Source organism: Rhinoraja longicauda, chromosome 9, assembly GCF_053455715.1.
Source record: "Rhinoraja longicauda isolate Sanriku21f chromosome 9, sRhiLon1.1, whole genome shotgun sequence".
Lineage (NCBI taxonomy): Eukaryota > Metazoa > Chordata > Chondrichthyes > Rajiformes > Arhynchobatidae > Rhinoraja > Rhinoraja longicauda.
The window spans coordinates 24,795,262-24,819,955 of record NC_135961.1 but is presented as its reverse complement, the minus strand read 5'-3'; the positions used below and the strand labels follow the sequence as shown (position 1 = coordinate 24,819,955).

Genomic DNA, 24,694 nt, shown 5'->3' with positions numbered 1-24,694 from the left:
GGCCATGTTAAGACTCCAACATGTATAAAAAACATTTCGGATTTGAAGAGTACAGATGGCACCTTAAACATGGGTCCTGACTCAGTGTGGTCTACTATCTTACAGTCTTATACTTAGTATGAATATTTTGAAGGTATGTCACAAAACTGTATGCAAAAAAAGAATTTCACTCTACTTGGGTACACGTGACACTAAAGTACCATTGAACCACATAATACATTAAGAGTGAATAGTTTTAAATTGTTAAGGAAAACAAGATCCAAGTTAACAGATGGATTCAAAATCTCGACTAGATGAACATTCACAGCAGATGTGCATAAATGCTTTATTATAGCAATTAGAATAATTCTTGGACATTAAAAACATTAATTTAAAAGCAATTTTAAAACTGGCAGGTTGAGAGGAACTCTACAAAATAATTGGTATAACTTTCAAAATATTCATAAATTATACAATTCATCTTAAAGAATTAGAAACAAAATCACAGTTCTTAGGTGCCACATAAATTAATACGCAGTTCTAACTCCCAACAGTCCCTCCTATGTGAAATGACAAAGAGCCCCATTAATGGTCTGGTTGTGAATTGTTTGAAGTGAGCTTTAAGTCATGGGAAGAGCTGTACTTACTGTGGAAAGCTGTTCAGCTCCTTCAGCACTGAAATGAGATAAGCATTCAAATGAGATAAAATGGTTTCACAAACAAACACTTTACTTTTAAGTTGCTGGCTCTCCGGGGGAATGTTGTGGCTAAGGTGGGTGGCTCCTGGAAGAGGGTGAAAGATTTTCTGCAATTAATTTACCCACGACTGCTGTCTTTGATTTGGTTGCCAGATCAAATTCTTGCCCCAGCTCATTCACATGATGGACACCACTAACGGAGCAGTTTACAGGCTTCGTGCCATAGCACATTGGCAAGCCAAGCTGCACATCATAAAAGGGAAGGACATTTGGTTGCTGTCTGTACGGAGTTTGTATGTTCTCCCTGTGACCGCGTGGGTTTTCTTTGCGAACTTCGGTTTCCTCCCACACTCCAAAGACGTACAGGTTTGTGGGTTAATTGGCTTGGTGTATATGTAAATTGTCCCTAGTGTGTATAGGATAGTGTTAATGTGCAGGGATCTCTGCTCAGTGCGGACTCGCTGGGCCAAAGGGCCTGTTTCCTCACTCTATCTCTAAAACTAAAAATTAGAGTCAAGAATCAAGAATGTGTAATTGTCATATACTGGAGCTTCGATCGTCCTGACAGATGGTTCGACGGCCCTAACCGCGGGAGAAAAATGAGAAGATTAGACTTTATTGCCTTCCATCACAATGTGGAATCCGCTGTGGTGGATGTTTATGTTAACTTTTATGTAGTTATGTCTTGTTGCTTTTTTTTTAGTTTGGCTGTATGGTAATTCGCATATTCCTGTACCTTAATTGGTACGTGACAATAAAAGACCAATGAAACCTTTGATCTTTTTCAACCGCAAATTTTTAGCTCCATTGCCTTATTGCTAGGTTTGGTTGTCTGTATGTACAATAGGAATGCATATTCTGCTTCATTCTGCATCTGATTGGAGGATGCAAAGCTTGGTCGTACCTGGCATAAAGAATAAATAAATACTCAGATTGCAGGGAGTTTTACCTGTAGCTACAGGTGCCCATTAAATGTTTTATGGAATCAAGTTCTTGTTTTACATTTTTGTATTTGTATATTGTACTATTCCAATGTACTTCCCCTGTTCAGACCTATGCACTTCCCAAAACCTAGTTGCCCAAGTCCTAACTTGCACCTGGTCCCATTCATACAGTACATCAGCCCTTTGCTCATTGACATATATCTGTACCACTCCGAACGGTAACTCCCATGCATGCATGCCAGCATCCGACATGCATCGCTGCCGGCATCCCTGGGAACGTTACGCGTGCGCGGTAGATTGGAAACACAGTACGATCAGAGGACGGTGATGCAGGACTTACGCGGGACTCGACCAGGACACAGTCTGAAAGGCTGCAGCCATCATTTATAATTACGATGATGTTTAAAGTTTGAGGTTAATTAGTAAATTACTGTTAAATTACTTACTCCATTGTGGTTATCATTCCAGGCAATACATAACAATAGCCACTACTGGTTAAGCCGTGCTTCGATTAAAAAAATGTCACCCTTGCTTTCATATTCCTCTATCACTGTAAATCCATTGTAGCTCCATGTTTCTCCAAGATATCTGTACTCCTTCAAATCCAACCACTCAAGGTCCCCAATTCTAATTGCATCTTAACGATATGATAGAACTTTATTTATCCCTGTAGGGAAATTGATCTGACAACAGTCATAAAACACAAGATACGTGAAACATGAAATTAAAGTGACGAGTGGAAAGGATTGGGGATGTGCAAAGATTTGGGGAGGCGGGGAGGGGGGGTAGGGGAGTCAGTCTACCCCATGGCAGAAGGGGAGGAGTTGTACAGTTTGATAGCCACAGGGAAGAAGGATTCCCTGTGGCGTTCTGTACTACATCTTGGTGGAACCAGCCTGTTGCTGAAGGTACTCCTCAGGTTGACTAGTGTGTCATGGAGGAGGTGAGCTGTACTATCCAAAGTGGCCAATAGTGGCTAAGTGGCCATGCCTTCAACTGCCAAGGCCTAAGCTATGGAATTCACATCCTCAACCACCATGTTTCTTTTTTCTCCTTCATGTTTCTTAAAACCTATTTATTTTCTATTAGAAATGTCATTGTAACAGATCTTCTGGCAAAGATTGATCATAACAGGTGGAAATGAATTACACACTTGCTTAAATAAACCATTTGCAAAGATGTGAGGAATGAGTTGGCCAAGCAATATTAGGAAATTATGTAGAAAAGTTTGACTTGAGATAAATAATAGCAAGCGGTTAAAATAATATACTTGGTGATTTCCGCGAATGTACGTTCCATTAAAAAATAGAAATGTCATAGGAAATATGTTGCATGCATAACTAAGGTTATGGATAGTATTCAAGATTCAAGAGATTCAAGAGAGATTCAAGATATCTTTATTTGTCATCCAAAAAACAAGTTTTTTGGACGAAATTTCGTCACCCACAGTCCAACAATAAGAGCAATAAAATAAGCAAATTACACAACCCCAACCAACACAAAACCCCCCAAAAAGAAACATCCATCACAGTGAGTCTCCTCCAGTCCCCTCCTCACTGTGATGGAAGGCCAGAATGTCTTTTTCTCTTCCCCTGCCGTCTTCTCCTGCGGTCAGGCTGTTGTCGTTGCCATGTTCCAGGCTGCGCCGGACGGTGAAATGTCCGCAACGGGCCGACCCAAGCCCCGCTGTAAGTCGGGGCGGTCGGGGCTCCCGACATTGAAGCCCCCGCCGAGCAGAGAAAATTCCGTGGCCTATTTCAGGCCGCGCCGGACGGTGAAATATCCGCGGCGCGCCGACCCAAGCCCCGCAATCCGGGGCGGGCGAACACGCTGCCGCTGCCGGAGCTCCCGATGTCGGCATCCACGCGGCCCGAGCCTAAGGCGAGTCGCAGCCGCTCCCGCAGCCTCCGAGAACGGCCGGCTCCGCTGATGGTGAGTCTGGTCCGCGGGCTCTGCGAACCAGAGCCCTGGAGGCCGCCAGCTCCAGGAGTTGGGCCGATGGTAGGCCGCAGCAGGAACGGAGACACGGCCCAGAAAACAAAGGTCGGGTCTCCGTTCGGAAGGGATACATATTTACAATGTTACAGTTCCCCCCCTCCCCCCCCACACCCACACATAGTACACAACACAAAAACATCACATCACAACTACAATTAAGACAACAAAAACAACAAAAACACAAAGACAAATGGACTGCAGGTAAGCCGCAGCTGCTAGGGCAGCGCCGCCATCTTCCAGACACATCTTCAATTAAACACAGGAAATATAATGCATAAGGATTGAAGAGTCGTTGAAGACAAACATGGGGCAAAATTGAAAGAGAAACAGAAATATATTCATCTATAAAATAAATCGCACGATCTTCTAAATATAGAACTTTAACGAGTGTTAAATTAATGTGGGACCCTTGTAGGCAAAAAGGGGGAAATTAAAAAAGTATAAGAAAAAAGCTGAGACATAAACAAAGCTGTATCTTGTAACTATCTTGTATCCTCCTCAATATAAGACCAACAACCAACATAGCAGTGAAAGAAGAGCCAAATGAGAGTTAACATCTTATTAAATAATTACTTAAGAAAAGGCACAGGATAAGTAAGCCAATTGCACTCGACATCCCAGATTGTTCTCTTCTGAAAGAGTTGACCTTCAAATCTTCCCATTTATTTTAAATGTTAATACACAGAATTGGAGTAACCGAGGAAGCAATTTGGTGAGTCTTTCCTGCATCACTCTTTAACAAATATTTCCTTTTTCATTTATGGAGACTAAATCTATATACAGTATGCTTAGTGCGATTCTCGCCAAGGCCCTCCCTTATGTACTTAGACGTCTTCAGTCTTGTAGAAACAAAGAACTGCAGATGTTGGATTAATGCATTAAAGGAACAAAGTGCTGGATTAACTCAGCGGGTCGGGCAGCATCTCTAGAGAACATGGATAGGCACCATTTCAAGTTGAGACCCTTCCTCAGAGTGATTGTGGGAGGATGGGAGGAGGAGAAGCTTGAAAATGAAAGAGTCAGGAATTGTGGAGAACCTTATTCACTCAGTATTGACACAAAATGCTGGAGTAACTCAGTGGGTCAGGAGAGAAGGAATGGGTGACGTTTTAGGTCGAGACCCTTCTTCAGACAAGTCAGGGGAAAGGGAAATGGAAGATATAGACAGTGATGTAGAGAGATATGGAACAAATGAATTAAAGATATGCAAAAAAGTAACGATGATAAAGGAATCAGGCCATTGACTCAGTCTTATACTCTTGCAACAAAGGTCAAGGTACCATTCACATTTGTACTGTCTGCTACAACTCCATGTTAGTTTTCAGTAACATAAACAAGAACACCTAGATCCCATTAAATATCAATATTTGCCAATCATGCATCTCTCAAAAAATAATTCAAAATGTTGTTTTTCTCTTGCCAAGTATTTTTCCATGTTGGACTCCATTACCTTGCTGACGACCACATATTTAGCTTGATGTTTCCTCTTCAAGCCTCTTTGCATCATCATCTCCACTCATCTCCCCAATTAGTTTCTTACCAAGGACAAATTTTGGAAGGGTACAATTGGATTTCAGAGCCAAACCATCTCTATACACTTGATCAGTCTGAAGAAGTGTCTCGACTGGAAACGTCACCTATTCCTTCTCTCCAGAGATGCTGCCTGTCCTGCTGAGTTACTCCGGCATTTTGTGTCTATCTTTGATTTAAGCCAACATCTGCAGTTCCTTCCCACACGTGAATATCCAGGCTCCAAGCGTTGACATCCATGCTATTTAACTAAACACAGCTTGCCAAGAAAGATCAATTTATTCCCACTATTTGTTCTTTTAACTGTTAACCAGATCCATGTCAATACAAGTATTTACATGCAATTCTGCATTCCTTAACCTTATTCATTAAATTCTGGTGTTAAAAGCCTTCCGATGAACCAAATGCACCAGTTTCACTAACGTCCCCATTACCTACTCGATTAGATACATCGGCAGAAGAATGGTAATAAATAAATCAAATATGATTTTACTGTCGTAGATCCATGTTGACTACATTCCAACATATTCTAATTTTAAAAGTGGCTTAATGTCATTTTTAATTTATAGACTCCAGTATATCCCCAACTACCAATGTCAGGTTAATAGGCTAGTATTTCCCTCTTTGCTTCCACAACACAGCCTCAATTGTAGAAACCATTCCAAAATATATCATGATTTGGAAGTTATATCTAGAACATCTACCATCTTCGCAGACATCTTCTTCAAAACCCAGGAATGCACATCATCAGGTCTTTGGGATTTATTCACTTTCAGATGCGTTAAAATTGATAACGTTTCTATGTGGCTTTTTTAAAATCACATTTGCAACAATTACTCAATATGAGTTTTCATTGATCTATAGGAGGGCTGTATTGTCCACATTTGGTTTATGTTCAATTTAGTGGTGTCTGAAATCTGAATCCTGGCTTTGGTTCCAAGGGGTTGGTTCAGGATCTTTTTGTTCAGGACATTTGTTCCATTGAGACATCAACACTATTGCTTGCTATAGCATTAGACGCTCTCCCTTGGCATGACTGGAATTGTGATGTTGACATGCCTTCCATTCTGCTGCGGTTCGGATGTGACGTGTTCGCCCAAGACATGATCAGTGGAGCAGATGAAGGAGGATACCATTCGCTCCACCAGCGGTGGAGGGGAGGGAGATTGGCCGACTGGCAAGCTGAGTGCACGCGGAGTCGTTGTTGGATCGCTGACTCTTGAACAATTTGTACGTGACACTCCAACATGGCAACAGCCTAATTCACACACAATGATTACCTATTTTAGTTGTACTAACACCCACCTTCACTTCAGCCAATACTAGGCTGAACAAGGATGAATCAACCCTGATTTAACACTTGCTGTGATATCAATGTGTGGCTAATTGACCAACATCAATCATAGGCTTTGTGCCAGGAACGACTACAGACAGCGATCCCTTAATTCCACTGAGCTCTTTATTACCATGGCTTCTTGAGTCCAGCAGGCGGGCCTGGGCTGAGAATCATTGAGCTGCTTATTTTAATGGACTAGTCTCAGACCAGCTGACCAGCATATTTCGGGGTTTTACGTGGCCTGTCCATAGTCAAAACCGGTGTTAATGCGCACACAATGCCTGGGATCAAATGATCCCCCAGTCAAGCCTTTGATCTTATAAAGGAAAGTTTCCACATCATAGCTGAGGGACCACAAGCTTAAACCGTGAAGCACGTAACAGAAGCTGGGAAACCACCACTCTAATCTCGGATGGCCACTGCCAAACCATCCAAGAGTTTTTGCCCAAGATGTCAAATGGCCGTGTGTTGCAGCAGAGCATTTTCTCACATTCGGTCATTGACAAGATAACCTTGCTTAAAGTTTACCCCCTGGGTCATCCCAGTTTTATCTCATCAGAGACAGTCCTTCAGCACAGTGGTGCAACTGGTAAACAAAGGCCTGGGTTTGATCCAGACCTCGCTTGCTGTCTGTGTGAAGTTTGCACATTCTCCCTGTGACCACATGGATTTCCTTTGGGTGCTGCTGTTTCCTCCCACATACATAAGACGTGCGGCTTTGTGGGTTAATTGATTGCGGCAAATTGCCCCTAATGTGTAGGGAGTGGATGCGATGGTGAAATAACACAGAACTATTGTGAACAGGTGATTAATGGTTGGCATGGACTCGGTGGGCTGACGGATCTGTTTCCATACTGTACCTCTTGACTAAACTATATTCCCTGCAGCTTAACAGGCATCTTTTGTCTCCTATACTGTTCCAACAAAGGATATTTTAACCTAAAACTTTGACTCTTATCTCTTTGCACAGGCATGGCCTAACCTGCTGAGTAATTTCAGCATTTTCTGTTTCTATAATATATGATTGTGGAAATGCAACTTTACAGAAATGTCGATAATTAGGTTCTCCCACTATCTCCCGCAATAGGTTGTTTTACGGGAGAGGGAAAATTACCAAGCCGTTTTGTTTACTGAGTACCATGTTTACATATCTCTTGTGCTGCTGCAAGTAAGAATTTCATAGTTCTGTTTCGGGACATACAACAATAAAACTCTCTTGGCTCTTGTAGCAGAGGAAAGCTCTCTTTGAGAGACAAAATGGTGAGGTTGTTCAGGCCCCAGCAACCTGCCTCCAGTGTGAAAATCTTCATTTTTTCACACCAATTACTTCACAGCTTCTTAGTGAACAACTTCAGTGGTAAGTTAGAGTTAGTTTTATAATTAGAAACTGGATGAACATTATCTAAATTCAAAATAAATGAATGGGGTAGGCTGTCCATTTGAATTGTTATTTAATAAAAGATAGGCACATCAGTAGCATCCTTCTAGACCAGGACAGCTGCCCAGTATTATTGTAGAAACAAGGAACAGGTGCTGGTTTACACAAAAGGACACAAAGTGCTGGTGTATCTCACTAAGTAAGGCATGGATAGGTGACATTTCAGGTCAGGACCATCTTCTGCTGACTGAAGAAACATCATCTATCCAGAGATGCTGCCTCACCCACTGAGTTGCTCCAGCACTTTTTTTTAATTTATTTTTTTATATTTTTATTTTTGAAAAGCATATGTACAGATAGAAATAAAAGACAAATTTGTTACAAAGTTCTTACATAGCTTCAATTTTAAAATTTTTAAAGAGAGAAAATAAAAAATATAGAAGAAAGAAAAAAAAACTATAAACTATTGGGAAGAGAGAATTTAAAAAAAAAGTATAACTATAAAAATTAAAGGGGGTAGATCCGGGAGACAATAACCACAGTTGTACATCCAACCCTAAACTCAAGTTTCAACTTTTAATTTAAAATTTTTATTTTAGTCCTGTGTCAAACCCATTTACTTTTCTAAAAATTCAATAAATGGAGACCATATTTTAAAAAATAAATCAGGTTTGTCAATTAAGGCAAATCTTATTTTTTCCAAATGCAGGGTCTCTGTCATTTCCGTAGTCCACATTTTAATTGTGGGGGTTATTGGTTTTTTCCAAAATGTAAGTATTAATTTTTTCGCAGTTATTAAACTGTAATCAAGAAAATGTACCTGACTTGTTGTAAATTTTGTAATATGTTCTGATAATCCTAATATAATTAATTTTGGATCCATGTCCAATTGCCTGTCGATAACTTTAGAAACTATTTTTAAAATATCCAACCAGAAATTTTGCGTTTTTATGCAAGTTATGAAAATATGAGTTAAATTGGCTTCTTGAAATTGACATTTATCACAAATAGGAGAGATACTAGGAAAAATCCTATTTAATTTCGTCTTCGAATAATGTAATCTATGTATTATTTTAAATTGTATTAAGGAATGTCTAGTATTTAATGAACATTGGTGTATATGTTGTAAACTTTCATCCCATATATCTTGCATTATGAGTTGGTTCAATTCGTCCTCCCATGCTCATCTATATGATTCTGATGACGGAATGTCAGTATCTAGGAGAGTATTATAAATAAAGGATATTAATTTATTTGAATTATAATGTCGATTCAGGCATACATCAAGAGTTTCTGGACCTCTAAATTTATATTCTTGCATGTGTAATTTTACATAATCTCTAAGTTGTAAATATCTAAAATAATTATTAACATGTAATCCGTACTTCTGCTGTAAATCCTGAAAAGAAAGAAAAGTTCCCTTATGATAAAGATCTCCCACCCTTTTAATTCCATAACTTTTCCATTGAGCAAATCCTCTATCTAAGACAGACGGTTTAAAAGAAGGGTTATTCGCAATAGGGAGGAAAGCAGATAATTTACTCAGTTTTAAAGTAAGTTTTAATTGTTTCCAGGTACGGATAACACTGTGTATAATCGGATTACCTCCATATGTTTTTTTATTTCAATTTATTGGAGCTAAGAGGATCGCACCAATATCAAATGGTAAACAATCCTCTTTCTCCATCTTTAACCAATCCGGTTGTTGATCAGTGTCATCCAACCAGCTGGTTATATTTTTAATATTAACCACCCAATAATAAAATAAGAAGTTAGGTAAGGCAATTCCTCCATTAGTTTTAGACTTACATAGATGTCTTTTATTTATTCTATGAGTCTTGTAGTCCCAAATAAAATTAGTAATAATTGAATCGATTTCAAAAAAAAACTTTTTTGGAAGATAGATCGGAATTGCTTGAAATAAGTATAGTAGCTGTGGAAGAAAGATCATCTTTATAGCATTACTACGACCAACTAATGATATAGGGAGTGTTTTCCAAAATTGGATATTTCTGTGTAATTTAGTAAGTAAAGGAGGAAAATTTAATTTAAATAAAGAAGTATATTTCCTAGTCACGTAAATTCCAAGATATTTAAACTTTTCATAGGCAATTTTAAAAGGAAATTGTTGAAGTATGGCCGGATTTTGCTCCATTATTGGCATAATTTCACTTTTGTACCAGTTAATTCTATAACCTGAAAATGAACCAAATTGAGTTATGAGATTTAATAAATTTGGAATGCTAATTTCAGGATTTGTAATGTATATTAATACATCATCCGCATATAAAGAAATTTTATTGGTTGTATGTTTAGTGTTATAACCGTGAATGTCTGGATTTGATCTAATACTCTCAGCAAATGGTTCTATAACGAGGGCAAATAGAAGCGGAGATAGTGGGCATCCTTGTCTACAACCCCTAAATAAATGAAATTTGGATGACAGCATTTGATTAGTTAATATTCTAGCTGTTGGGGATGTATATAAAAGTTTCACCCATGAACAAAAATTTTCACCTAATTGAAAAATTTCCATCACTGAGAAAAGATAGGGCCATTCTACTTGATCAAATGCTTTTTCAGCATCTAGCGAAATGATTGCTAAATCTTCGTTTAATAGTCTATTTGAATATATTATATTGAACAAGCGTCTCAAATTGAAAAATGAATATCGTTTAGCTATAAAGCCTGATTGGTCGGGGTGTATCAATTTATCTATAACTAGACTTAATCTATGAGCTAAGATTTTCGCTAATATCTTCTGATCAGTATTTAAAAGAGCTATCGCTCTGTACGAACCAGGGTCTTCAGAATCCTTATCTGAGTTGCTCCAGCACTTTGTGTCCTTTTCTTCCCCCCCTATCCTGTAAATCTTTTTGACTAATTAAAATCTTAGATTTAAATTACACACTGATGTGGCAACAATTAGCATGAGGAAGAAAGTTTCAAACTTCAATTGTCCTCCGAATGTGAAGGCCTAGATAAAAATGTTTTGGGGAACACAGAGGAAAGGACCAAGTGGGGACATTGTAGAAATGAATCACCATCACTGCTTCTTTTTGTCAATGAATCAGTAGGGAACAAAAGCAAATTGTTCGGATATTTTGTGATTTGATTGTGTGGAAAATGCCTGCTACATTTCCCTACACTGCTACTGTATTTATCGAGCTTAGAAGGACTTAAACGCCATGAGGTTGAGAAAGGGCCCTTATAAATGCACGTCCTTGCTACATAATTGCCCATTCACGCAAACATGTACAAATACAAAGGCAACGTTAGGTGCCATTATCACACAAACCACTTACTTCCTGACTGTAGGGAAACTGGAACTCAGCATCCATCTGCAAAACAAAAATATCATACATGATCTGCCCATAAAAAAATCTGGATCTGACCCAAAACAAAACTTGCATAGTTTACAGATAGGTGATATCCTAAATGTGCTTTAAGTGCAATATTTTGGAATATGACTGGAACATGTGAATTCTATGAATATTTTAGACTGTGCATATTTAAAAGTCCACTTGCAACCTAAATGGCTTAAGATGTTTTATAAATGTGCTAAGAATCTTCGTCCTTTGGAAGCCTCCACAAGTTATTCAATAATAAATGCGTGCGTGAGATAGTATGTGTGGACTGATAGAAAGGTTTGTAAATAATATACCAAAATGTCAAGATAACAGCACAAACTCAAAATCGAGTTACATATTCATCAAGAGACACTTTCTTTACCATTTTTAAGTATCCTCAAGTCTTCAAAACACAACCAGACAAATGTCTATTTTATTTTGACAAGGAAACTACATTTCTACATTTGTTCTGACTAGCAAGGAATATTAAGTTTCAGATTTCAGCAACTGATGTAGCAAAGCAACCTTGACATATTTTAATATAGTACCATTGACATTGAGCTAAGCAGCAGAGGGCACTGACTCTCAGTCTCATGAGATTTCCTTAAATCTTTAAATGAGTCTTGCAGTCACGTGATAACCAGGATTTACTGTACCTATAATGTCAGCTTGGAAATGATTAATTGAAAACCAGCAAGTTGATCATCTCAAGAGATTAGTGAAGCAGGCTGAGTTTAGAGAGTTGAGGATTTAATCTGCTTTTGAGCTTTTTCTGTTCCTCATTTAAATCTGTATCCTTAGATTAGAATACAAACAACATTTAATCTCTGTATACGATTAGACCTATGAATGGCATGATTTTTTCAAAGGAAAATGAGCAAGAAGCTATACAGAAATGGTCATTGAAATGAAACACAAAATTGCAGTATAGCAAGGAAATCCATTGTAGTTTGAAAATAATGTAAACAGCATACACTGGGTAGTGGGATTCAAACAATCCTTTGCAAGAGATGAATTGGATTGTTGCTTACATAACTAATTCAAATAGAGGTGATGAACAAAATGCTTCAGTATAACGTGTAAAATGTAAACTGCAAAAATTATGAGAATGCACGCTTTCATGTGTAACAAATATTTCTAATGCTGTAAAATAAAAATTGCAATTATATAGTCCTCTTTTCTGCAAGCTACAAAGGGGTTTTTGGTATTAATTAGGTGCTATTTGTACTGGATCAGTGACAGCATGATGATGAAAGTAAAGCACTGTCAAACTGTTAAACGTTATTTTCAAAACTTATGACTTAACACATTTAACAAGTAGACACAAAATACTGGAGTAACTCAGCGGGAAAGGCTTCTTCTGAAGGGTCTCAACCCGAAACATCACACATTACTTCTCTCCAGAGATGCTGCCTGTGCCACCGAGTTACTCCAGCATTTTGTGTCATATCTTCAGTTGAGACCAGCATCTGCAGTTTCTTCCTACACAAGTTTAACTAGTATATTTATTTTATGAGAAAATATAGAAATATTGAAAAGAAATGGAAGCAACATAATCTATTTTCAGAACTGCCTAACAAATACGTTGGATGCTCTCAATTGGTGAATATTCCTGTTAGATCTGAACATAAAATTAATTAATATGTTTAGAATCAAAATATATAATCTGTACAAAATATATAATCTGTATCTGGACACATAATGATATTGTAGCAGATATTGTGACGGGTAACCAAACACTTGGACAAAGAGAATCTTTAAGGAAGACATAGGGATCTACAAATTGAGAGGGAGAAGGGAAAATCGGAAGTGTCAGTAATACAGTATAGCAAAGGGGATTACAGAAGCATGAGGCAGGAGCTGGCCAGATTTGACTGGAAGGAGACCCTAGCAGGGAAGAAGGTAGAACAGCAATGGCAGGTATTCCTGGGAATAATGCAGAAGTTGCAGGATCAATTCATCCCAAAGAGGAGGAAAGATTCTAAGGGGAGTAAGAGGCACCCGTGGCTGACAAGGGAAGTCAAGGACAGCATAAAGATAAAAGAGAATAACTATAACATAGCAAAAAAAAGAGGGAAGCCAGAGGATTGGGATTCTTTTAAAGAGCAAAAGAAGATAACTAAAAAGTTAGGAAAAGAGAATGTACAACGAGATCTGGGTGTCCTAGTGCATCAGTCACTGAATGGAAGCATGCAGGTTCAGCAGGCTGTGAAGAAAGCCAATTGAATGTTGGCCTTCAAAACAAGAGGAGTCCAGTATAGGAGCAAAGAGGTCCTTCTACAGTTGTACAGGGCCCTAGAGAACACCGCACCTGGAGTACTGTGTGCAGTTTTGGTCTCCAAATTTGAGGAAGGATATTCTTGCTATTGAGGGTGTGCAGCGTAGGTTTACTAGGGATTGTCGTATGTTGAAAGACTGGAGCGACTAGGCTTGTATACACTGGAATTTAGAAGGATGAGAGGGGATCTTATTGAAACATATAAGATTATTAAGGGGTTAGACACGTTAGAGGCAGGAAGCATGTTCCCAATGTTGGGGGAGTCCAGAACCAGGGGCCACAGTTTAAGAATAAGGGGTAGGCCATTTAGAACAGAGATGAGGAAAAACTTTTTCAGTCAGAGAGTTGTAAATCTTTGGAATTCTCTGCCTCAGTTGGCAGTGGAGGCCAGTTCTCTGAATGCTTTCAAGAGAGAGCTAGATAGAGCTCTTAAGGATAGCAGAGTCAGGGTGTATGGGGAGAAGGCAGGAACGGGGTACTGATTGAGAATGATCAGCCATGATTACATTGAATGGTGGTGCTGGCTCGTAAGGGCCGAATGGCCTACTCCTGTACCTATTGTCTATTGTCTATAGATGGCATTCCCAAGCTTACAGGCACGGATGATAGATTGGTAGCGTGATTATAACCAGTACAGTGCAAAAGGTTAGAATTAAAGTAATCTTATAGGGATGGAGGAGATTTGAGTCAGCAATGAATTTAGTTTCCCTCTAATATACAGTCCTTATTTAAATTCCTTTATCATTCAGGTAGAATTAACATGACAACCACACAATATTATGAAAATTGTCAAGATAAACGGCTGATCAATTTTAGAAGTTTTAAGTCCGTGTATTTGCTAGCAATTATTTAACTGCTAAAGTGACTAAAAAAATGGTTTAAATTAATTTCTAACCTAAAATTTCCACTGATTTTTAAAATCATTTTTTGAGTCAAACATATTTGAAAACAAAATTCTAATCAGATTTTAATCACATTGATTTTTTTTCGCACTGTGTCACTGAATCTTTTTGTCCTTTTTCAAATGTTGGTTACACATAACATAACTGAATAACACAGCTGAACAAGAGAATAATCAGATGCATACTGAAGTAATTAAATTATAAACAGAAAAATCATAAATAAGGCATGACAATCTTACGCATTATTGAACAAGTCATTAATTCACTACAAACAGAAGCAAAAACATCTCAGAAGTTTGTTAATAGGATATTAATTACTGCTATCCTTTCAAACTGTTGCCACAAATCATTTTTCATCTATGGGATGAACAGAACAGCACTCGAGCATAACTTGTTTTTGCTCTAGGTTTACAAAGCAAATCAGGGATAACTCATTTTCTGATTAGGATGATCCAATATTTAATAATTAGTCACAAGTGTGTTGGCAACATGATTTAAACACATGATTCTAAAGACAATAATGGTACATATTGGTTTTCCACAAAACAACATTGCTATGCACTTATGGACTATCACATGAGACTGCCTAAAGAAAAATGCAATTGTCAAGTATTGACTAAAGAATTTATACTCGTCAAAATTGAGCCAGCTTCATACTAAACTGAAGAGTTTTTTAAAAAAAATAATCCGAACGTGAATATATAAGTGCTATCCTGCATGCTGCCTGCAAAATGTCACCGCTCTCTAGCACCAACTTTTATTTTAATCTAGAACCAAGAACAAGTCAATAAAGCTTGGTCGGAAATGGTGCAATGCTGTGCAATATTTAACAATAATCAAATGCATAAAAAGTTAAAAGGCAAAGTTATATTCAGCAAATTAACTTTCCAATTACTTTTCAAAAGTAAAATTCATTGTTTTACTTCATCGTCTAGAGTTATTGAATATTGAATACATTTTATTAGCCAAGTATGTACACGTACAAGGAATTTGCCTTGGTGCTTTGCTCGCAAGTAACAACACGACATACAGTAAACAATTAAGAATAAAACATTATAATTTAAACGTGAAGGATGAAATAAAATACCAGAGCAAAAGGAGGCTACAGACTTTTGGCTGTTGAGTAGAGCTGTGCTCGTGGAAAAAAAGCTGTTTTTATGCCTGGTTGTGGCGGCTTTGACAATCCGGAGTCGCCTTCCAGAGGGAAATGCTTCAAAGAGTTTGTGGCCAGGGCAATAGGGGTCAGAGATGATCTTACCTGCTCGCTTCCTGGTCCTTGCAGTGTACAGTCAATGGGGAGAAGGTTGCAGCCAACAACCTCGGCTGATCGAACGATGCGCTGCAGCCTCTGGATGTCATGCTTGGTGGCTGAGCCAAACCAGACCATGATGGAGAAGGTGAGGACAGGCTCTATGATGGCAGTATAAAACTGGACCATCATTGCGTGTGGCAGATTGTGTTTTCTCAGCTGCCGCAGGAAGTACATCCTCTGTTGGGTCTTTTTGACTTTGGAGTCAATGGTGGCCTCCCATTTAAGGTCCCTGGAGATGATGGTTCCAAGGAACTTGAATAACTCCACAGATGTGATTGTGGTGTTGTTGATGGAGAGTGGGGGGAGGGGAGGGGGAGCGGGTGCTCTCGTAAAGTCTACAATCAATTCCACTGTCTTAAAAGCATTGAGCTCCAGGCTGTTGCGAAGGCACCAGGACGCCAGCTGTGTCACTTCCCGTCTGTAGACAGATTCCTCCCCATCCTGGATCAGTCCAATCAGGGTAGTGTCATCCGCAAACTTGAGAAGCTTGACAGAGGAGTCTGTGGAGGTGCAGTCGTTGGTGTAGAGAGAGTAAAGGAGAGGGGAGAGTACGCAGCCTTGCGGTGCTCCTATGCTGAGGGTCTGCGGGTCCGAGATGTGCTTTCCCAGCCTCACATGCTGCTTCCTGTCTGTCAGGAAGTTGATGATCCACTGACAGAGTTTGTAGTGTAGTAGTTCTGGCACAATGGTGTTGAATGCAGAGCTAAAATCCACAAACAAAATCTTTGCATAGGTCCCCTTGCGGTCTAGGTGCTGGAGGATGAAGTGCAGGCCTAGGTTGACTGCATCATCCACTGATCTATTGGCCCTGTATGCAAACTGCAGAGGGTCCAGCAGGGGGTTTGTGATATTTTTCAGCTGGGCCAACACGTCTTTCAAGGGTGTTCATGATTACCGAAGTCATTCCGACAGGCCTGTAGTCAATAAGACCAGAAATCCTTGGCTTTTTGGATACAGGAACAATAGTGGAGACTTTGAAGCAGGCAGGGATAGTGCAGGTTTGCAGGGACTGGTTGAAAATGTCTGTGTAGACTAGTGCCAGTTGTTTGGCACAGAGCTTGAGGGTAGGGGGGAAACATTGTCCGGTCCTGGAGATTTCCAGCTTTTCTGTCTCCTGAATAGCTTCTCCACCTCCTCAATTTCTATTGTTAGTGATGGAGAAGTGGTCAGACTGATGTTGGGCAGCAAGGAAGGGGATGGGTGGTGGACGAGGGCCCAGTCTTTGCAGACTGGAGTCAGGCTGTACGTGGGTGTGAAGTGGTGATTGGGGAGGAGTGGGTGGGGAAGGGTCCAGTCTTTGCAGACTGGAGTCTGGCTGTCAGTGGGTGTGAAATGGTGATGGGGAGGAGTGGGTGGGGGAGGGGGTACCGGGGTTATGTTTCTGTCTATCGAACCTGCAGTAGAACTCATTCAGGTCGTTGGTCAGCTGACGATTGTCCAAGGAGCGGGGGTTTTCCTTGTGTAGCTGGTGATTTCTTGCAAGCCCTTCCACATTGAAGATGAGTCATTAGCTGAGAACTTGCTCCTCAGCTTCTCAGAGTACCTTTCCTTGGCAGCTCTGATTCCACTTCTCAGCTTGTACTTGGCCTGCCTGTAGTCTGTATCCCCGCTCCTGTAGGCGGAGCTGCCTGAGTTCTGCTATAAACCAGGGCTTGTCGTTGTTGAACCAGATCCGGGTCCTAGTGAGAATGCAACTGTCCTCACAAAAGCTGACATATGTCATATTGTCTGTATATTCATTATTACATCATCCTCTAGGCTTATTAAAATTCTTCTAATAATATAATATATAGTCTGTTTAATATTTTCATGCATTTAGGGAGAAAATAATAAATGTACACTTCAATTAAGCAAAAAGATATCCTGATTATAAGACAATTACATATACTCACAAATAACATCATGTTTGAGTGGTACGAGACAGAATCAGATATATGCCACAATACCTCAAGACCTTTAATGTGTAAAGTATATTGAATTCAGCCTTGAATGGATCCAACTGAACACCAACCCTCCGAGGTACAGAATTACAAAGATTCATAATCTTCTGATTGAACAAATACTTAAAAACTTATTATGAGATTAATTTTAGACTTTCCAGCCGGAGCAAATATTCTCTCAGCATGTACCCAACAATCTCTTAGAGCTTTACAATACAATACAATACAATATTTCATTGATACCACCTCTCATTCCATCCTTAATACCCAAAAAAGAAAATGCTGGAGAAACTCAGTGGATCAGGCAGTATTTGTAGAGGGAAATGAATAGGCAATTTTCAGCAACCCAAAACATCGTGTGTCCATCTCCCTCTACAGATGCTGCCTGACCAGCTAGTTCCTCCGCAGTTTGTTTTTTGCACAAGATCTGCGATCTCTTGTGGTCACCTCATACTCAAACTTTCCTCATAAGCAACTCCCTAAACTCAACAAACATTTACTCAGTGCATTTACCTTGCACTTCTTCCAATCACTCCAACTGTCTTGCAGTAAAGGGCAAAATATCATTTGACTTCTTGATACTTGCTGCATGCACATTTTAACATTTTATACACCAGCATTTATTACGATACGATACGATTAAACTTTATTCATCCCCAGAGGGAAATTGGCCTGCCAATAGTCACAACACACAAGGTACACAAAAACTTGAAATTAAAAGTGAAAACAAAAAGAAGAGAGTGTTGGCTGGCTGCCATGCACAGCGCTTTCACCAGAACAAATGAACAAACAAACACAGACTTATCCCCTGGGCAGAGGATTCTAAACTGGAGTGCTCCCCCCTCCCCCGCACCAGGTCCCCCTTTGTTCTCCCACCGTCCCTCACAGCGGTCCCCCACACCGGGTCCGCCTTTGTTCTCCCACCGTCCCTCACAGCGGTCCCCCACACCAGGTCCCCCTTTGTTCTCCCACCGTCCCTCACAGCGGTCCCCCCACACCAGGTCCCCCTTTGTTCTCCCGCCGTCCCTCACAGTGGTCCCCCACGCCGGGTCCCCATCATTATATTCCATTTTTGCTATTCCATCCATTAAAAATGAATAACCCCACTCACCCAGATTTCACTTGCTTGCCTCTGCATTCAAGCTATCCAAATCCATTTGCAGACTCTTTCATTCAGAAAATGGACTCATTTGAACCTGCTGTTAATACATAGATCTCACAAAAATTGTATTTTTCACAGGCTTGAAAGTATTGAACAAATCTCCCCTTGAAGTTCCACCACAGGGGAAACTAGACTGGGCAATTATGGCAATTCACTCTAGCGTGAGTGTCTTTTCCTGTCCTGTACTTCATGGTCATGAGGGCATCATCAATATACATAGTGCCCATGATTTACTAATGAATCACAAATAAATTCAAAGCTCATGACCCTTTCCACCAAGCTTTGTGGTATCGGCAAACCTGGATTCAGTGTGTTGTGTTATCTTGGCCAAGTCATGAATGTAGATTGCGGAGTGGCTAAAAATCCAGCAGTGGGTATAAATACGAGTCGATGTTAGAAAATTGCAAACAAGCAAACACTTCCATTTAGCAATGATAGACACAAAGTACTGGAGTAACTCAGAGGCTCAGGCAGCACCTCTGGAGAAAAGGGATGAGTGATGTTTCAAATCGGGGCCCCCGAAACATCACCTATCCTGTTTCTCCAGAGATGCTGCCTGAACCGCTGAGTTATTCCAGCACTTTGTAGCTATCTTCCGTATATACCGGCATCAGCAGTTCCTTTCTATGCACTTCCATTTAGCATGCAGATTTCATTTAAAAAAAATATATATATTTTATTTAAATTTTAACAGAACCCATACGTTATACATTTTACATTCCTTAGTAAACAATAGTCACTGACCTATAACTTCGATTATACACGTATTGTTCTGTATTTTCTCCCCTCCCCCCCTCCCCCCCACACCCCCCCCCCACCCCCCCACCCCCCAGTTCAAAAGAAGGAAAAAGAAAAAGCAGAAGAAAGAAAGAAAAAGAAAAACCTGGAGTCCTGAGGGAGTCACTTCCGAGTAGTTTCTTTTTAAATTCTTGTTAGGTATCAAAGCAATCCTGAATTTAACTACTTCCTATTCTTAATCCTAGCTTTGCCATGAATGGGTTCCACACCTTCAAAAAGAAGTCATATCCATTTCTCAGATTATACGTTGCTTTTTCTAATGGGATACAACTCCGCATTTCTGCATGCCATCTTTCAAATCTTATTTCATTTTGTTCTTTCCATGTGACCGCAACACATTTTTTTGCTACTGCTAATGATATTTTGAGAAATCTTTCTTGATGTTTATCCAAACTTAGCTTTGGTATTATTCCTTTTGTATCTCCTAGCAAAAACAACCTTGAATCCATTGGTATGATCTTATTCATCAATTGATCTAAAAACTTTTTTAGGTCTTGCCAAAAAGGAATTACCTTCTGACATGCCCATGTAGAGTGTATAAAAGTGCCCACGTCTTGGTTGCATCTAAAACACCTTTCAGATGAGTTTGGTTTAAATTTATTTAATTTTTCCGGGGTTAAATATAGTTGCTGCAAAAAATTATACTGTACTAAGCTGTATCTCACATTAATAGTATTTTTCATACTATCTAAACACAGTGGATCCCAACTTGGTTCATCAATAATAATATTAAGATCTGTTTCCCATCTTTGTCTTGCTTTATGAATTCCTATCTTTGGACTAGATATCTGTAGTAGTTTATACATTGATGATATAAATTTTTTCATTCCCTTGCCCTGAATCAAGGATTCGATTCCTGTAATCTGAAATAGAGACATTGAATTACCTAACTTTTCCCTTAAAAAAGATTGTAATTGATAATAGAAAAAAATACTATTCCCTGGAATTTGATATTTATTTCTCAATTGCGAAAATGTCAAAAAGATATTCCCTTCATAGCAGTCTCCTATATTTTTAATACCCTTCCGTTCCCAGAGTTGTAGTATTTGATTATTCCAAGCAAACGGCAATAATCCATTTTTTACTAATGGAGTTTTAGCTGTTAAGAAAAATCTTTTATCCTTAACTTTAGCTGTTTTCAACAATGTATTAATTAAATGTTTTAGCAAAGGTGACTCTTTATCCTTAACTAATAGCTTCGCTTCCCATTTATATATAAATTCTTCTGGACAAGATTCTTTTATTTTATCCATTTCAATTTTAACCCATGCTGTTTTTCCACCCACTCGATAAAAGGATGAAATAAAACTCATTTGTGCTGCCAGATAGTAATTTTTAAAATTTGGTAATTGCAATCCACCTAATTCAAATTTCCATGTTAATTTTTCCAGAGACACTCTTGGCATTTTACCTTTCCAAAGAAAATTCCTCACAGTTTTGTTCAATTCTTGAAAAAATTTATTTGGCAAAGGTATAGGCAGTGTTGAAAATAAATACTGTATCCTCGGAAAAATATTCATCTTAATACAATTCACTCTCCCTATCAATGTAATTGGAAGATTCATCCATTTCTTCAGGTCCTCATCTATTTTTTTTATTAGTGGTTTATAATTTAATTTATACAAATTATTTAACTTATTATCTACATTAACTCCTAAAAACTTAATGCCTTCTTTTTGCCATTTAAACTGACTTTCTCTTTTACATTGATCATAATTGCCTTCAACAAGAGGCATTATTTCAGTTTTATCTTTATTAATTTTATATCCTGATACTTTCCCATATTCTTCCAGTCTGAAATATAATTTTCTTAAGGATTCCAATGGTCTAGTAAGACAAATTAAGACATCATCAGCAAATAAAGTAATTTTGTGATCTTCCTGATTAACTTTAAATCCTTTAATATCTAAATCTGCTCTTATTAGCTCTGCCAGAGGTTCAATGGCCAATACAAATAAAGCCGGTGACAAGGGACATCCCTGTCTACTAGATCTTTCCAAATTAAATGATTGAGAAGATTGGCCATTTGTCACCACTTTGGCTTTAGGTTGTTTATAAAGAGCTTTTACCCAGTTAATAAAACCATTTCCTAATCGGTACTTCTCTAATACTTTAAATAAAAAATCCCATTCTAACCTGTCAAACGCCTTTTCAGCATCTAAAGCAACTGCTACGCTCAATTCCTTTCTTTTCTGTGCTAAATGTAAAATACTTATAAATCTTGCTACATTATCAGATATTTTCCTTTTTTTGACAAATCCAGTTTGGTCATCTTTAACCAGCTTCGGTAAATATTCTGCCAATCTCCTTGCTAAAAGTTTAGCAACTATTTTATAATCTGCATTCAACAATGATATTGGTCTATAAGAAGATGCATTTAAAGGGTCTTTCCCTTTTTTTTTAATTACAGTTATAATTGCCAATGAGAAGGAGTCTGGTAATGTAGAAGTTTTTTCCGCTTGATGTATCACTTCCATAAATAGTGGTAACAACAAATCTTTAAATTTTTTATAGAACTCAGGCGGAAAACCATCTTCCCCTGGAGATTTATTACTTGGTAAAGAATATAATACTTCCTCCACCTCTCTCAAAGTAAAGGAGGCATTTAGTCCCATCTGCTCCTCATTAGAGATTGTTGGTAATTGTATCTTGGATAAAAAATTATTTATCTTAATTTCATCCTTTTCAGATTCAGAATGGTACAGATTAGTGTAGAATTGCTTAAATACCTCATTGATTTCTCTAGGTTTATAAGTAATAATGTTCTGATCTGTTCTAATTGAATTTATTGTTCTTGATATTTGTTCTTCTTTCAGTTGCCATGCCAATACCTTGTGCGCTCTTTCTCCTAATTCATAATATCTTTGGTTAGTTCGTAATATTAGTTTTTCTGTTCTGTGAGTATGTAAAGTATTGTATTGAAATTTTTTATTTGCAAGTTGTGTTTTTTTTGTATCTGAAGAAGTTTTCTGTAGGTCTTTTTCTAATACGGTGATTTCTTTTTCTAATCTTTCAGATTCCTTCCTATAGTCTTTCTTTATCTTAGATGAGTAGCTTATAATTTGGCCTCTCAAATAAGCCTTCATTGCATCCCATACAATAAATTTATCATCCACTGAATTTAAATTTGTCTCCAAATATAATTCAATTTGTCCTCGAATAAAATCACAGAAGTCTTGTCTTTTCAATAATAAAGAGTTGAGTCTCCATCTATACACTGACTGTTCTTTATCTGGCATCGTAATTTTCATTAATAATGGTGAGTGATCCGATAACAATCTAGCCTTGTAATCTATTTGTATTATTCTACCGCTTAATTGAGCTGAAATCAAAAATAGATCTATTCTAGAATATGTATCATGTCTATTGGAATAAAAAGAGTAATCTCTTTCCTTGGGATGGCTTTTCCTCCAAACATCTATTAAATTTAAACTTTCCATTAAATTCAAGGTTGTCTTCGCTGCTCTTGTCCTTGTCGTTGTCCTTGATGATCTATCCATTACTGGATTTAAACAAAAATTGAAATCTCCCCCTATCAATATATTTTCATGTGCTTCCGCTAGATTTAGAAAAGTATCCTGCACAAACTTCTCATCATCTGTATTTGGTGCATATATATTCATTAAAGTCCACAATTCTGAGAAAATTTGACAATGTACAATTATAAATCTACCTACTGGGTCACTTACAATATTTTGTATCTTAATTGGTAGCGTTTTCTTAAATAGGATAGCAACCCCTCTTGCTTTTGAGTTAAAAGAAGATGCGACCATACTTCCTACCCAATCTCTCTTTAACTTTTGATGCTCTTTTTCCGTTAGATGTGTTTCTTGCAAGAAAGCTATATCTACTTCCAATTTTTTCATCTGTGTTAAAATTCTCTTCCTTTTTATCGGTCCATTTAACCCATTCACATTATAGCTTAAAAAATTTAATGTGTTATCCATTCATTCCTTTTTTTTTTCGTTTCCTTACCTTGATACCTCTTCCGGTATTTACATTGTGCCGTATTTCAGTGTGCTCCCCTCCATAGTCCAGGTATAAAAACAGAAAAGAAATAAGAAAGATAGAGAAATAGGCCCTCCCTCTAATGTTGTTAATAAATAGATTAGCAACATTACCCCCCTCTATTATACGAGGTGTGGTCCGCACCACACTTGTGCCCATGATTATGGTGGAGCATCCACATTCTCCAACCCCCCCGATATATCAAGTACTTCTAAAAATTAACAATCCTTAATACAGTTAATCCCCTCTATAGTATACAGATATTATTAATAATCAATCATTCATGAATCTTCTTAAGCATTTCTTGATGGCAATTCTTCCGCATACTCTTCTGCTTTGACAAAGTCTTTAAAAATTTATTTTCTCCAGTGTTGATCATAATCTTCAAAGTAGCCGGATGCAGTAAAATAAACCTATAGCCTTTCTTCCATAGAACATTTTTTGCCTTATTAAATTCTTTTTTTCTGCTCAACAAGGCATTACTGATGTCTGGGTAAAAGATTATTTTAGTATCTTCATATTCTATTGGTTTTCCCTCTCTTATATTATTCCCGACTGTTTTGAAAACCAATTCTCGATCTTGGTATCTTAAAAATTTAATCAACACAGATCTTGGCTTTTGATTAGCCGAGGGTTTCGGTCTTAGAGCCCTATGTGCTCTTTCTATTTCCATCGGACCTTGTTTATCTATTCCCAGAGTGGTCCCTATCCAATCTTGAAAAAAGTTAATTGGGTCTTCCCCCTCCACTCCCTCTGGCAAACCAACAATTTTAACATTATTTCTCCTGCTATAGTTTTCCAAGGCATCCAACTTCTCCGCCGTCTTTTTACTTTCAATTGCTGCTGCAGTAATACTGTCTTCATTTTTTTCCACTCTAGATTTTAACATTTCATTTTCCATTTGCATATTATCCACTTTATTTGTCACTGTTTGAAATTTCTCCTCCATTTTTTTCAAAGCCTTACGAAATTTCTTGTTATCTCTCCTCATTAATTTGTTATCTCCTTCAATTTTCTTGAGCCTGTTAATAATTTCTTGAAGCATCGTTTTCATATTAGTCTCTGTATCTTCTTGCTTTTC

General features: G+C 38.2%; 1 protein-coding gene across 6 annotated transcripts in view; it reads right to left on the bottom strand.

Annotated features, from left to right (window-relative positions):
- Positions 1 to 24,694, bottom strand: part of mta3 (metastasis associated 1 family, member 3) — a 168,492-nt gene that overhangs the window by 13,254 nt on the left and 130,544 nt on the right. For 4 of the 6 annotated variants that reach the window (XM_078404982.1, XM_078404976.1, XM_078404979.1 and 1 more), the window contains one exon: positions 11,169 to 11,204. The exons of 1 other annotated variant lie outside the window; for it this stretch is intronic. In XM_078404982.1, the coding sequence (XP_078261108.1) occupies positions 11,169 to 11,204 (36 nt within the window). Of the gene's footprint in view, positions 1 to 8,956; positions 9,082 to 11,168; positions 11,205 to 24,694 lie in introns of those variants that run through there. One more of the 6 variants, XM_078404980.1, reaches the window with a different exon arrangement.